This window comes from Callorhinus ursinus, unplaced genomic scaffold (assembly GCF_003265705.2).
Source record: "Callorhinus ursinus isolate GAN/ISIS: 27379988/994484 unplaced genomic scaffold, GSC_fseal_2.0 scaffold26, whole genome shotgun sequence".
NCBI classification, from domain to species: domain Eukaryota; kingdom Metazoa; phylum Chordata; class Mammalia; order Carnivora; family Otariidae; genus Callorhinus; species Callorhinus ursinus.
In genome coordinates, this window is record NW_027397088.1 from 17390506 (window position 1) to 17406557 (window position 16052).

Consider the following 16052-nt stretch of genomic DNA (forward strand, 5'->3'; position numbering starts at 1 on the left):
AAAGCAAAAATAAATAAGTGGGACTATAGCAAACTAAAAAGGTTTGCACAGTGAAGGAAACCATCAATAAAATGAGAAGCAACCTACTGAATGGGAGAAGATTTTCGCAAATGATGTATCGAACAAGGAGTTAATAACCCAAAATATATAAAGAACTCATGCAACCTAATATCAAAAAAACAAACAATCTGATTTAAAAATGGGTGAGGTCTTGAACAGTCATTTTCCAAAGAAATACACATGGCCAACAGGCATATGAAAAGATGCTCAACATTACTAGCCATGAGTAAAATGCAAATCAAAACCACCAGATATCACCTCACACCTGTCAGAATGGCTATTATCCAAAAAAACAAGATATGACAGGTGTTGCCAAGGATGTGGATATAAAGGGAACCCTTGTGCACTGTTGATGGGAATGTAAATTGTTGCAGCCACTGTGGGAAACAGTATGGCAGTTCCTCAAAAAATTAAAAATAGAACTGTCATAGGATCCAGTAATTTCGCATCTAGGTATCTATCCAGAGGAAATGAAGACAATAATTCCAAAAGACATAGTCACCCCATGTTCATCACAGCATTATTTACAACAGCTAAGATGTGGAGCAAATCATGGTTTAGGATATTCAAGATATTCCCAGAAGATTGAGTAGAACCCAAATTCTCAAAGACTGGACATCACCTCACTGAGCCGTCCCTCTCCTGTCCCATTCCATTATGCCCTTAAAGAGTTTGATAGAGCACAAACCCTTGATTGAAAGGGAAGATAAACCAACCTGCAATATGGTAGCAAAGGACTCATGGAATCACCTTCATGACAGCTAGAAGTAGTCCATCAGAAAGGAACATTGCATGTGAAGGTAAGGCATGGGCTCATACTCAAAGAAAATGAAACACAAGGAACAGAAACAGATTCATCACAATGGCTTAGTAAGAGTATAACTTACACTCTCAGAATTAATGAGTATAAATGTATTTTTAAAGAGCTTAAAGACAAGGTGATAAAACAGTAAGAGTGAAATGCAAAAGAAATCGAAGGTCTAACAAATCAAGAACAAAAACGACATTCATACAGAAATGATATGTAAATTGGGTGAATGAACATAAAGAGATCCTGTTGAAAATCTGTTAACTCACAATAGAGAACAGTATTCATATGATCACAGTAAATACAGATGAAAGACAAATTGAAGGCAGAGAGAGAATCTAAAAGATATGAAGACATTCAAATATTACATGATCTGAAGATAATAATTAGAGTCCCTGAATAGAGATTCTAACAAATGGAACAGCGGTATCTTGAAAGATACAAGAAAACTTTCCTAGAAATGAATGAAGAACCAAACCTACTCCAGCAGATATAATATAGAATGCTCAAAACCCAAACATATCATGGTTAAGCTGTTAAACCCCAAGGATAAAGAAATAATTCTTCAGGTGTCAAACTAGAAAAAGCCAATTTTCTGCAAGAGAGAAAAAAAAAACCCAGCTGGCTTCAGATTTCTCTCGGCACATTAGTGCCATGTTATGTGAAAATGGATGAAGAACATTACCCAACGAAGTTATATTCAGCCCAGATACTATTAAAATAGAAAGACAACAGGGAGACGTTCCAAACCTGAAGAACTAAAAGCGACTTTGAGATCTCTTTGAAGAAAAGAATTGATAATGAGGTTCAGCCAATTAAAAAAATCAGAAAAAATCAGAATAATCCAGAAATAGAGAAATCATGGTAAAATGACTGGTAAAAACCACGAGGTGTGTTTAAATGTAGAACCTATCCTGAAGTCTGTGGATTCATGCTACAGCTAGCTAGCATATGAACTATTAATTGAGCAAATTAAAAATAATAACTAAAAAATATGGAAGAGAGGGCATCAGAGATAGGCAAAAACGTAGGAATGTACTTATATTCTCATCTTTGCCAGTAAATTTGTCTAAAATGAGACAATGTAATTTAAAATGCAAATACATAATTATTCCAATCTCTTAATATTTTATATACATATACATATGTTTACCTTGGAATGATCATTTAGAGCATAATAATTATTATAGTGCAGAAACTTTTAAGTTTACCTATTCCTTCTCCTTCATCTTTACTATTCAACCATAATTAAAATGAATACTTTTTATTTTAAAAAATAGTACCTCGGGTATGGTCCAATCTTTTAGAAGTCTCTGTGCATATATATCTTAAAAGGTGGTGCAGTGATGTTCATCTATTGTTAACAAAGATTATTTCTAGATTGTGAGGCATTTTTTTAAACCTTAATATTTGTAACTTTCTGCATTTAAAAATTATTCTAAATCATTATGCTTTGTCTTATGAAAACAGCTGTGTGAATGAACTTTCTTAAGAACTAGAAAAAGCGTGCCAAAATGGTCATTTGTGCATGGTAATTCCAAAAATTTGGAATTATTTTCTTCCTGGTACTCTTCTGTAATTTTTTAAATTTGAAAAAGTAAAGAATTAATAGTGAAGAGTAAGTAGAGGGTAAGGAGATAAAATATGATTCCATGTATTTGAAACATTGCCTCCTGCATGACTCCTTTCTGGGGGTGGGGGAGTTCAGCGCTGAAATCTCTAGATCTGTCTTAATGAATAGTTGTAGAACCCACTGGCTCACAGGGAGCATATGTTTATGGGGACAACTTAAAGGACAACGTTCTTTCCACTAGAAGGCATAGAAGAGGTTTGGGCACGCTGCGAACAAGGGCAGGAGAAATACCCTTTGAAAACAATTGCATTTGGGGCTCAGACATTTTTTAACAGCTTTATTGAGATGTCATTCCCACAGAATAACATTCACTCTTTTAACATGAGCAATTCGGTGGTTTTTAGTAGATTCCCCAAGTTGTGAAAGCACCAGCATTATCTGATTCCAGCATCACCCCCAAAAGAAACCTCATACTCTATTCCTCTCTCCCACCAGCCCCAGGCAACCACGAGTGTCCTTTCTGTCTCTGTAGATTTGCTTATTCTGGACATTTCATATCAATGGAATCATACACATGTGGTCTTTTTTGACCGGCTTCCTTCACTCAGCATGTTTCCAAGGGTCACCCACATTGTAGCATATATCAGCACTTCGTCTCTTTTTAATGCCGACTAATATCCCATTGTATTGATATGTCACATTTTGTTTATCCATTCATCCCTTAATGAACATTCTGGTTGTCTCTACATCTTGACTATCATGAATAATGCTGCTGCGAACATCGATTAGCAAGGCTTTGTGTGGACATATGTTTTCAATTTGGGGTTCATATCTAGGGATGGAATTGCTGGATCATATGGTCACCCTTTGTTCTGAAGCTCAAACATCTGAACTTCCCTCTTCCTCTTGGTTCCCAGGCGGAGATGGTGCATAGCGCTTTCCAGGCTCAGCGGACTTTCCTTCTGATGGCTTCTCAGTACCAACAACCCCAAGAGGTGAGAGTGTATTTTGAGAGGCGGGGCTGCCTAGACAATGGGCAATACTTGTAAGACAGACAACAAGGAAGCAGCAGAACCATTCACTGTGAGAGTCATCCCCGAAATGAGATATATAGCACGTACGTCTATCTCTTATCCAGGACATGGTATGGAACATTTCTTTTGCTTCATCATTTTATAATGGTCAAATTCATACTGTAACAGTGGACATCACCTGTTTAAAAGGTCAATTTATTTATGTCATCTGCAGCCTATTCTTTTTCTTTTATTGAAGTATAGTTGACATATACAATGTTATATTAGTTTCAGGCGTGTGACATAGTGAATCGACAATTCTATACATTACGCAGTGCTCACCACAATTAAGTGTAGTTACCCTCTGTCACCATGATAAAGAAGATGTGATCAGAGAGATAACTGGATGGATGGATGGATGGATGGATAGATAGACAATACACACATGTATCTATCTAGTGTACACACCATGGAATATTAGCCATAAAAGAGAATGTAGCCTGTTCTTTTTACTAGTCTCGCAACCATTTTATAACCAAAGAAGCATTTACTATTAACTTTTAGTTCACATTTTATGCTATTTTGTTATCAAAACTTATTCACATCTATCATCATCTATAAATTGCATGTATGAATTTGATTAGCTCCTATTTTGTAGTTAGCATGGATAAGCTAAGTCAGTGTTTCTTAAATGTATTGTGTATGTGGATCATTTAGAGAGAGTCAGTGCAGTTTTCTAACAACGTTTAACCTACCATCACATTTCCACATAAGGCCCAGAGTAAACTTTAACATAAACATAATAATGGATGTTAAGAGCAAAGTGGTGGTTGGCAGGGGTCCTTACCATTCCCCAGGCCATTATAAACTTCCCACCCGGCCCAAACTACAGACATTGTGTCATGTAAATAACAACATCAAACTCTCTACCAAGGCTCCATAATAACAATATTTTGACCATGCTGATTGTGTAGTGAACGAAATTATTCATAAAAAGTAGATCTATAACCAGCATACATTGTTAAATAAGAAAAAAAGGAGAATTGTTCTTTTGACTAAGTATTCTGCATCTGAAGTTTGGTGACAAACTATCTAAAAGATAATTGGAGTCCCCAGAAATTGCAATTATGTTGATTTACAATGCAAAAGAGCGATTACGTTTGCTCATCAGCTGACCTTGAGACGGGGAGATTATCCTGGATTATTGGAGTGGGCCTTAGGTAATTGTAAGGATCCTTATACGTGGAAGAGAACAAGCAGAAGAGTCAGAGGGAAATCTGACGTCATGCTGCTGGCTTTGGAGATGGAGGAAGGGACCACAAGGTGAGAAATGAGGCCGCCTGTAGAAGCTAGAAAATGCAAAGAAACAAATTCACCTGAGAACCCCTCAGAGGAATGCAGCCTTGCTGACCCCTTGATTTGAGACCCATTTTGGACTTCTGTCTTTCAGAACCAGAAAATAATATACTTGTGTTGTTATGAAGCCACTACATTTGTGGTAATTTCTTGCACAGTAATAGAAAATTAATATAAGCCCCAGTGAAGTACCACAGCATTCTTAGCGGGATTGCAAACGCAGAAAAGTCTGACAATGTCGTATGTTAAGAATGTGGGAAGTGTCATGCTATGCTGGTGATAGGTGATAAATTCGTACATCATCTTTGGAAAAAAAATTAATTAAAAAAGCTAATTGGATATTCATTATAATATAATAGCTTAAATTTAATAGCTCCCTTTAAATTCTAAAACAAACTCCTGAACTTGATAAAGTTTTGTGGAAAATCCTGAGAAACTAAGACTTTGACTTTCAGGGGAGGAAGCTCAGCTCCATAAAGGGGCAAGACCTGAGACCCTAGAACAGGTGTTGTGCAGTGGAATCACCCAGAACATTTTTTTTTTTTAAGTACCAGCTCATGGATCTCACTTCGGGAGGGTCTGGTTTAATTGGTCAGAGGAGTGGTCTTGGCCTTGAGAGTTTTGTGGGTTTATCAGGTAATTCAAACGTGCAGCCAGAGCTGCCACGGATTACCACTTCCCCCGTGTGAAATGGGGAGTCAGCACCCAGCCCAGGCAGGCAGCTTGGTAAGGGTGGAGAGATTGTGTGTTCTGCTCTGGATGCATTTTCCTCCTTGGCCTTCTCAATCCCTGCTTTCCCACGCACCCCCCTCACCCCCTGCTTGGCAAAAGAGACAAGTGAAACTGGAAAATCACAGTGCGGTGCATTCTAGATACAGCCTTAGCCCAGCTTTTCTGTGATTAAAGTGGGAGAAGTGACTTCAGTGCATCCCTGGGAGTCTTAGATGGAGGGAAGAACCATGACCTTCCTGGCTTGTGCCCCTCTCAATCCCTTCTTTAAACACAAGAGACCTCTCCATTGGCCTTGCAGGCCTTGCACATAAAAGTCACTCATTAAATTTTGGGTGAATTAGGACAAGTGAGCACACAAATGAATAGAGTGGAACCATGGCATCCCAAAATGAGCTGCAGTTTGGGACACGTGTGGCTTAGCATGTAACTGTGCAGATTCTTGGGTGTAGCCGCTGCAGTTCCCCCTTCTTACCCTCCTGCATTCTTGATAAAAGGGGGACTCGTACCCAGGAAGTGTTTTCTATAGCACTCACCACAGTGCTCCAAGCGCAGTAAACCCCAGCAGGCTCAGGTTGGCACAATGCAAAGCCATTTTTGGATGTCTGCCTCCCTTTCTGTTCCCTGCATCTTTACCCACAGCACCGTCCTAGTACTTTTACTAGATAGAAAAGCAGATTGGAGAGGTCATCAGCACAGTGGTGAAAATAGTCCTCAGCCAAGCCATGATTTTCCCCATGTGCATTCTAGAAAATGCAGCGTAAAGGAAATCGCCATGAAACAGGTGGTATTTCTCATAGGAACGATATTATAACCATCCACGTCTTCCTCTCTTCCTTCTTTCAGGAGAATAATAACTCCTATAATTTCAATTCACTGGTTTGTGGCAGTAGCTCCCAAACTTTGATGTGTATGAGAATCATATCCAGGGTTGTTAAAACACAGATTTCGGGGCCCCTTCGATAGTTTCTGATTGAGTAGCTCTTGACTGAGTAGCTCTTGACTGAGGCTCAAGCATCTGCATTTCTTAAAAAGTTCCCATGTGACGGTGATGCTCCTGGTCCAGGGACCACACTTGAGAAACCTGTGGAATGTGGATTGCACTCAGTTACACCTCTAGCTCAAATTTATTTTAGATGCTTCAGGTTCTCATTTCCAGTTGTCTCTAGGTCACTGATTCTCAAACTTTAATCTTCCTTGGAATCACCTGGAGATCTTGTGAAAGGGCAGAGTCTGGTTCAGTAGATCTGGGGTAGGATCTAAGAGTCTGCATCTCTAGCCAGCTCCTGGGTAATGGTGATGCTGGTCATCTGTTGCCAAACTGTGAGTAGCAAGGATTTAGACAACACCACCTAACATCCTCACAAGCACAAAATCCTGTAGTAGTCAAATATCAAACTCCTGTTCTTTCCTCCTGACATTTCTGTTTCAAAGCAAGCAGGGTTATGCTGTAGTTAACGGACATCTCCAAAATCCTAGTGACTCACAACAGCAGTGGTTTACGTTTTGCCGCCACTGCATGGCTATTACAAGGTGGCTTACTTTCTACTGGGTGAGTTACTAAATCAGGACTCCTGTATTTATTTCCTTGGAGTTAGTAATAGGGCTCCGGGAGAAAAAGGTAGAGAATGAATCTTTAATAGGAGTTTCAGGCATTGGGAAGGAAGATCTTTTAGGGCAGGTGGACCTCCCAGAGGGGTGCCTTCTATCCCATATGAAGAGGCCGCACTTACACTGCAGAAGCAAAAGGCAAGGTGAGAGCAACATTACTGGTCAGTTGTAGCCTGGGGGTTGTATGAGGTAGATGCCCAAATTAGAGGTGAGCGCCCTGCGCAGCTGGAAGCTAGCCACCTCCTACAACAGAGAACAGCATTGATAGAATACAGGAACCCACAACAATGCAAGCTTGAAAGTATTCAGTCAACAAATATTTACCACGTGCATACCATGGGCCAGGCACCATAAAGACACCCATGAGATGGGGCAGAGCTTGATTATTGGGTGGGAAGAGATCTTAGAAATCATCTCTTGCAATACTTTTGATTTAAAGGTGAGCCAGGAGAGGTTCAGAGAGAGGGTAACTGGTTTGCTCATTAGTCCTTAAGCTGACGAGTTGCCCCCCCATATAACCCCTGTCCCCAGAAATCTCAGCCACCATGCTTCATACTGCACAGCTGTCTCCAGTGCTCTACACGATGGCTTGAAGCCGGAGTACCAGCCTTCAAAGAGACTACATTTAGTAGGGGGTGACCGTCAGAAAGTAAAAGTATTTTATTATAAGTCATTATCAGCAAACTGCCAATCAAGTAAGGTAAACCATTAGTGTTACCAAAATCCAGAGAAGAAGAGATCTCATAGACAAAGGTGATGGGGAAAGTCATCACAGAGGAAATAAAATGACAATACAAGAGCAATCATTCAACTGTTTCTGATATAATATTCGTATTACAGGAATATTAATATTAATAATGTGAGTTTCGTTAGCACAAACTCAAAAAAAAAATTTCTGGGCTAAATATGTTTGGGGAAATCCCATACTCTATTCAGTAAAGAAATATGTTGAATGTTATGAAACCCACATTTTCCCAAACTTAATTGACCAGGGAGGCTTTTTGAAGAGGGACATGTATTTATGTCCTGCAGAAGGCTGACACACCAGTTTAGAAAAGGCACTTGCACATATCTTTTAGGCTGTTCAAGATGCTTGATGGTTGTTGCTTTAGGTGGATTATAACTGCCATATGCAAAATTCCAAGATGACTCTAAGATTCCCACCGCCTAGTGGACACACCCAGTATAATCCCCTCCCCTTGAGTATAGGTGGCACCTGTGAAGATGTGGATGTGTGCATTCCTTTGATTAGGTTATGAGCAGGGTGATGGGGTATCACTCCTGTGATTGTTCTGTCATGTAAGACTCGTGGTGGCTGGAGAGAGATTCTCTTGCTGGCTCCGAAGACCTGAGCTACTAAGTTGTCAGAACCTCTAGACACTGACAGGGACCCCTGCCGACAGCCAACAATAAGACAGGGAATTCAGTCCTACAACCACAAGGAACTAAATCCCAACAACAATCACATGAGCCCGGAGCCCAAGCTCCAGATGGGACACGGCTGACACCTCAATTCAGCCCTGAGACTCTGAGCAGAGAGCTTGGCTTGGCCTTGCCCAGATTTCTGACCGATAAACACTGTAAGGTGATAAACGGATGTTGTTTTAAGCCACTGAGTTTGTGGTAATTTGTTATGCAGCAATAGAAAACTAATACAGATTGCCTTCATTCCCTTCTCCTTGCCAGACTTTAATTAATTGGGTTTTTTAATAAGGCCATGAGCCACAGACCAAAGCATGAAGCCTCCCTGCCATTTGCTTTCTCTTCCCTGTCTGTACTCCTACCCCTCTACGCTCACCCCTCCATCTCTCTTGGGAAAAGCAGAATAAGAGGTGTGTCTGCAGCCCTGATTGATAATGATGACATCCATTTTCAAATTTCCTCTCTTACTTTGGACTGAGAGACATGTTTCTTATATTCTCTAACATAAGGGCTTTCAAAATTTTCAACCATGATCCATAGAAAAAGTATATTTTATTTCACCACCAGTTTCACAAAACAACAGTTGTTTTACCAGATGCACTGCATTCTGATATTTTTCTTCTAGTCCATTTTCTTGATCCATAAGACCGATTTCATGATGGACTAATGTAATGAGTCATCACATTTTGCACTTTGAAAGCCTTCCGCTCGTTGATATATTCCAACATTCATGATACAGAACAAGTAATAAAACATGGGCAGAACATCTCATGCTTTTCTTCCCTCCTCTTGTTGTAATTTATAAAAATAATCTTTGGACAGAAGACTGGCCTAGTCCTTAGAGTATTGTTGTCTAGGAATTTTAGTGACAGTTTATCAAGCCTGCCTTTTCCCAGTTGAGGGAAGGAGTCTCACGTGGAAAATAGCCAGGCCCCCATTCTGTAAGTGCAGAATTGTTCAAGGGAACCTGGCACCCTCAACTACTCATTTATTTTTACAACAGGTGGTTATAGGGAAAATATGTTATTTCTAACTCACAAGCATGAAAAATGAAGTTCAGTGACACATTAATGACCTGGCCACCAGACCTAGATGTGCGCCTGTTCCCTTACCATGCAAAGTCCTTTTCACAGCCACCACATGCAAGAAGAGCCACTCTGCACAGTCATTTATAGGAGATGCATGTCAAAATAAAACCTTAGAAGATGTTCACTTGAATTAGGAGACGTGGTTTTTTGGCATTGAAACATCGCACATCACCTGGGAGAGATGTGAAACATGATCTTTAATCATCTCCAGCCGGGGTGACCCCAAAACTCTGCCTTGAGCTGAAAAATGTAATCTCCAGTAGACCAGTGCCTCTGAAGCCATGCATGGGCATCAATCACCCCCAAGGAAGGCTATCATCACAGAGTTCCCAGGAGGTTTCCCTCCCAGGCCCACCACCTCTAGCCCCGGTTAACTTGCAGGAGCAGATGGGAAGCAGCAGTATGGTGAACTGCAGCTGCTGTGGGTAACTACAGTAGGCATTCTTGTTCCCTCCCACATATACTTATTTTCTCCAACATTTCTCATGCTACCAAGACCTGACAATGAAATGGTGTGTGTGTGTATGTGTGTGTGTGTGCGTGTGTGTGTGTGTGTGTGTGTGTTCAAATGGAATTAATGTGCATCAGTACATGGAGAAAAATAATTAACCCTGTTTCCAATGTCAGAGAAGATGATTTATGGTCATTGACTGCCACTGTGGATTTTATTCTTTTGAAAAGACTAGGAAGTCTGGGTTTTTTATGCTTCCAGAAGTGCAAGAGAGAGTTTCTTCTCATTGCTCTTCTTTTCTATCTCTATTTGGACTTGGAAAGGAAATAGTACCTTCTTGTGTATAGAGCAGGAATCTAGAACAGATTGTTTGTCCTTTCATTGTTTATACAGTCTGAAAATTAGAAGGGAAGGGAGATAAGAGACTCCTTTGGCCATACCTCCATCTATGAGTGAATATGCATGCCCCCACCCAGCGCTCTGCTCAAAGCACTCATTTAATGGATTTTCTTTTTTTTTTTTAAGATTTTATTTATTTATTTGAGAGAGAGAGAGAGACAGAGTGAGTGAGCATGAGCAGGGGGAGGGGCAGTGGTAGAGGGAGAAACAGACTCTTTGCTGAGCAGGGAGCCTGACTCGGGGCTCGATCCCAGGACCCTGAGATCATGACCTGAGCCGAAGGCACTTAACCGACTGAGCCACCCAGGTGCCCCTCCCTTAACGGATTTTCTAATGCATGGAGCAGTATTCTAATTTATTAATATCCTCTTCATCTTAAACTAAGCAAGAAAGCTTAGTGCAATAACCGTAGGACTTTAGATAATTAATTGGTGCATGACAGATCCAGATTGCTAGTGAGCATAAATATATTTGAGACTTTTATAAAACATATTAATTTGTGAGGGTCATCAGGAGTAGAAACTTTGGACTTGGATCTATTCATTAGCAATGCAAATCCAAATGTAAGAAAAATAAATTCATCAGCATCTCCTTAAATTGGAGAATCTACTCTCTTTTCCTGAGTACCACCAGCAAACTAATCTGGTAAAGCCCACATTACATTTATACCCAGCCATTCTAACCAAACCAACATGTTAAGTTGCCTACTTGAGGGAAGACACAGTTAAACTCAGCCCATGTTTCCTTCTCTCTAAAATGGGAGGGGCATCTGCCTGGCTGTTCGGTAGAACATGCAACTCTTGGTCTTGGGGTCGTGAGTTCGAGACCCATGTTGGGTGTGGAGCCTACTTAAAAAAATAAAAAATAAAATGAGGATAATCATTCCTCCTTCAGAGAGGTATTGTGAGGATTAAATGAGAAAAAGCATGGGAGTGTCAGGTGACTGAGTAGAAGAATTCGGTGTTAGTCAAGGGAATCCAACTGCTTTAGGAAATAGTCCCCAGATTTCAGAGGCATACCATAGTGGACATTTTTTTCTTGCTCACATAAGGTCTGCTCTGGTGGTTTTGGCTGACAGTCTTCTACACGGTCATTCAGGGATCCAGGTTTCTTTTATCTTGTGGTCCCACCTCCTATAGGTCCTCAGCCATTGAATTGGGAATGAGAAGGCTGGATCATTCCCAGGAAAGTTTGATGGGCCAGGCCTGGAAGTGGCATATGTCACCTCCACCTTCATTCAGTTCCGTGGCCATTCCTAGCTGCAAGGGATGCTGGGAAATGTCATCAGCCTGTATGCCAGGAAGGAAGAATTCACAGGTTTGGTGGGCATCTAGCCAATCTGCCAGCATGGGTAACTTGGTTTGGCTAACATGAGGTCTAGCTCAGTGGAAAAATATTGTCTTTCTAAATAGCCATTTGGATTTTTCCAAATTAATCCCCCAGTAACCATCCAGAGAAGGACAAGAAAACCTTCAAATCCAACAGCTGAATTTGTTTTTATTGTATCTGGATATATAGAGAGAGATACAGATATAGATAGATACATGTGTACAAATATCTTAAGGTTTTTTTTTTAATTAGAATGATTTCATCCCTTTTGCCTCTGTAGTGTTTTACCCTAACTACAAGGTGTCAAATTATGGTCCAATATCTTAAAATGCCAAGCAAAACAGTTATGTGACTTTGATCTCAGAGCATGCCTTGGGTGAATTAGGTGGTTCTGGTGGCAGGTCTGGAAATTGTAAAAGAAAAGCAAACGAGTGAGCAAAGCCAAGCTCTCAAGTGTTCTCTAAGTCCATGCCCAGAAAATGTCACCATGTTGCTCAATCGAAGTTGCTGGATTTTCTTGAGAGATTTGGCCATGATTAGTGCTGCTAAGTTCTATTGTTAGGGAGCATATGACAGATAACATAATGCAATAAAGTAATTCTGGTCCTAATATAAAATGAATGCTTGCTTTAAAATATTGCTATAAAGTCTTTTTTCCCCCTGAGGACATTGAGAAATCAAGATATCAAGAAAATATTCTGCTGAGTAACCGCTGTTAATATGTGCCAAACAAGTATTTCAAATGGACTTTTAAATATGCAATTCTACATTTACCTTGAAAATAGAAAAAAAAAAAAAACCCAGAAGAGAAATAAAAGATAAAAAGTTTCTATCCTTTGTATCATACTCAGTAGTGGTATCTCCCCATGACCTGAGCAGAGGAGAACTTTAGAATCTAACCAGAGGCTCACTGTACAGCCTTTTCCTAATTAATTCTATATTCACACTTCATAAATATGCATATGTTTCTGCTTTTACTGATGTTGCTAAATGGACCGGTTGTCTCTTCACTACCAACTCAAAGGCAACCAAAGGCAATATATGGTTTTAATTTCTGGAGAAGAGTATAGACTAAAGTCCAACTAAAACCTGTGCTCAAGTACAGTCTGTGAAGATCAGGTAAAACTCGATTACTTACTGGTCCCCTTGGCATTGCTTTCTTGTAACCAGCAGCTTTCTGAGTTGTATTTCATGTTGTAGGTGGAGAAGTGGGGGCAAAAAGAAGCCTTTGCTTTCCGTATGAGCCTTTCCATGGCAAGAAAATTACCCTGGTAATTACACCGCCCCCCCCCCCCCCGCCCCGGCTGCCCAGCTAGCGCATGTGAAGGCTGGATATAGATGCTGGTTCACGAAAAATAAAGCACCAGAGAGGGAAGGAGAAGAGGTTTGTGTGATATCATCAGGGTCTGCTTGACTTGACAGCCTGAAGCTACCCAGTCAGTGCTGAATGCCAACAGGAAAGCTAATCATTAGTTTATCAGGATGCAGAGAGGAGGTTAATCAGAAAGGAGAGTAATTCTGTCATTCTTCTGCCCAGACTGTTTGTTTTAGCAACATAAAGCTGTGAATGGGCCTGTGAGCTGTGACCATGGGTTAGTAGCTTTAAAGGTATTTAGAAACGCAGGACTTTGGAGGCAGAAAGGATTTGCTAAGATCCTGTTCTGTTGGACATCACTCATGGTGACTTTTTTTTTTAATCTGATAAGGCACATTAGCTCATCTCTCTTTGTGTAAGACATGAATTAGATAATGAATGGCTGCCCAAAGGAAGTGAGGTGGTTATCACACACAGGGGATTTGGGGGATTATCTGAGGGGTAAAGGTTAATAAAGAAGGATAACGTCCTTTGTTTTATCAACTATTTCATACGAAGTTTGTTCCATTCCAGACTGCCTTGAAGGCAAATTCTCCATCAAGGCCAGAACTCTGTATATGGCCAGGGAAATGTTTCATTCTCCGTTCCGTCAAGTGTTGGGATCACTTTGCATCTTTAATAAAATAGTTCCTGACTATTTACCATTCTCCATCGTAAAGCTAAATATTTGGTTGCTAGACACCATAAATCTGCTGGGGAAAAAAAAAAATCAGAAAGGTCGCAGGCTTTTCTTAAAGGACTTGAATCAGAAATTAATTTAAAAAAGAAGTGGTTGAGTCATTCAACAGATCTTCTAAAAAGACACGCATGTCTCGGCCTATAGATTTGCCATTGCTCACGGGTTCAGGAGCCTCAGCTGGGGCCCTCTTTGCAGGACCCCTGCTTCTGTCAACATGTCCCCGGTTGGCTGTGTGGACAGAGCAGACAGGGAGAAGGTAACTGCAGCTGACATTCCAGTCTGGATGCGCCGTCATGAATTACTTAGCAGAGGGCATGGGCCGTTACTTTTTATGGTCATGTTCTATATTTGTATGTGCTGGGGGACGGATCACATGACAAAACCATCATTTGATATTAGTGTTTATGTGCACCGATGAGCGAGAGAGCTAGATTTGAGCTTACTGCGCAGTACTTTTAATTTCTACAGTTAGCACTTAATTGAAAATGCATGCGCTTCCCTAAGTACTAACACTACCAATAATCCAGAATAAAGTTGATGGAGTTGTCCTTAGAAGACAGGTTACCGCCCACCCTAGTTGAAATGCCCGGGGCCTTCCCGAGGTAGTAAAACATAAAGTTTGAACATGAGCAAGCCAACCCCGCTGGAATAATATAGGCTAAAAATTCACCAATTTACATCCTCTAGCCCCTCTCCTAACTTGAGCAAGAGAGCGTCTTATGAATGGCAGTTTATTTTGAAGGAGATACATTTCCCAGACTTGGAGAGAAGAAAACACACACAGGCTTTTTTCCTTATCTTTCCCACATTGTTTCCCCCACTGCAGCTTAATCCTTGGATTTCCAGTGGCAAACACCTAGAGAATGTACTTCTTCTGCGGCCGCCTGGGTGGCTCAGTCTGTTAAGCGTCTGCCTTCGGCTCAGGTCATGATCTCAGGGTCCTGGGATCGAGCCCCAAGTCGGGGCGGGGGGAGTCCCTGCTCAGCGGGGGATCTGCTTCTCCCTCTGCCTTTGCCCTTCCCCCCACTCATGCTCATGCTCGCTCCCTCAAATAAATAAAATCTTTAAAAAAAGAATGTACTTCTTTGATGATTATTTCTTTTTACAAATTAAACGTGAAAAAAATGTTCTTGCCAGGTTTTGGCAGATTGGCTGTTGTGAGACCTCGTGTTTTCATGTCTGGAATCACTTATTAGATAAATTGGCCTGTGGAGAGTTGTGTCAGGTCTTCACTAGGGCATGTTCACCTTCCATACTCCAGCCCTCTTTAATTTTTATTTCTTTGGGCTTTTTTTTTTTTTTTAACCCAACATCTACTGGATTCCTGCTCGCATTTGGCATTTCTATGTCTATCACTAACTCATGTCTATGAAAATATACTTTGGGAAAACCACGGTATGGGTGCTGCAGTCTGTCCTTCAGTCTGGTCTTAGCTGTTACCACACTCCTGTTCCGGCCGCAACCACCATTCCAGCTTTCCTGCCCACTCTCCTCTATTAGGAAACATACTAACCGTGCCTTCTGATGATCTCTTCATAGCTTTGAACTTCCTGCATGCCTGTAGAGTAATTTCTGTCAAAGCACAGGGAACTTGTTTACATATTATCCAGAAACATTCCTCTGTTATTTTTTTTTTAAGATTTTATTTATGTATTCATGAAAGAGAGGGGGTGGGGCAGAGGGAGAAGCAGGCTCCCTTCTCCGCGGGACTCGATCCTAAGACCCTGAGATCATGACCTGAGCCAAAGGCAGACGCTTAAAGGACTGAGCCACCCTGGCGCCCTCCCTTGCTATTTTTTATGCATATTTTCCATCCCCTCAACAAGACTCTAAGAGCTTCAAGGATCTTTAGAGTTGATGTGTCTTGGCTTTTAGGACGCAGTGTGGTCCTAACTGTATTGTTTTGCTGTCAAGTTTGCTCAGAAGGGAGGCTCAGGCTCCTGATCACTTTTGGTTTGGGAACTAAAAGCTTGATTAAAGGATTGCAGTGGTACAAGAGGGACCAGAGTGAAATGACACTTTTATTTAGTGATACATCTGTTCTTTACCCCAAAAAGAGCTCGGTATTTGGAGGTCTACTTGGTGGGGATTGAGATTATCACTGAAGGGTATAACTGGTAAAATATCCGTCATGGGTCAACCATGTAGACTTAGCCTTG

The 16052-nt window shown here is 40.9% G+C and overlaps 1 protein-coding gene and 1 long non-coding RNA gene across 5 annotated transcripts in view; one reads left to right on the forward strand and one right to left on the reverse strand.

The window, feature by feature from the left end:
- Positions 1–16052, forward strand: part of CAP2 (cyclase associated actin cytoskeleton regulatory protein 2) — a 134284-nt gene that overhangs the window by 51886 nt on the left and 66346 nt on the right. For all 3 annotated transcript variants that reach the window (XM_073877608.1, XM_025891109.2, XM_025891108.2), the window contains exon 4: positions 3359–3436. In XM_073877608.1, coding sequence (XP_073733709.1) covers positions 3359–3436 — 78 coding nt within the window. The remainder of the gene's footprint in view (positions 1–3358; positions 3437–16052) is intronic.
- On the reverse strand, positions 3331–13118 carry LOC141370096 (uncharacterized). 2 transcript variants are annotated; one of them, XR_012373838.1, is made up of 3 exons: positions 12978–13118; positions 4631–4803; positions 3331–3466 (listed from the first exon to the last, which is right to left on the reverse strand). It is a non-coding gene; the product is annotated as an uncharacterized lncRNA (long non-coding RNA). The 2 variants fall into 2 exon arrangements; XR_012373837.1 differs by lacking the exon at positions 12978–13118 and adding an exon at positions 6076–6846.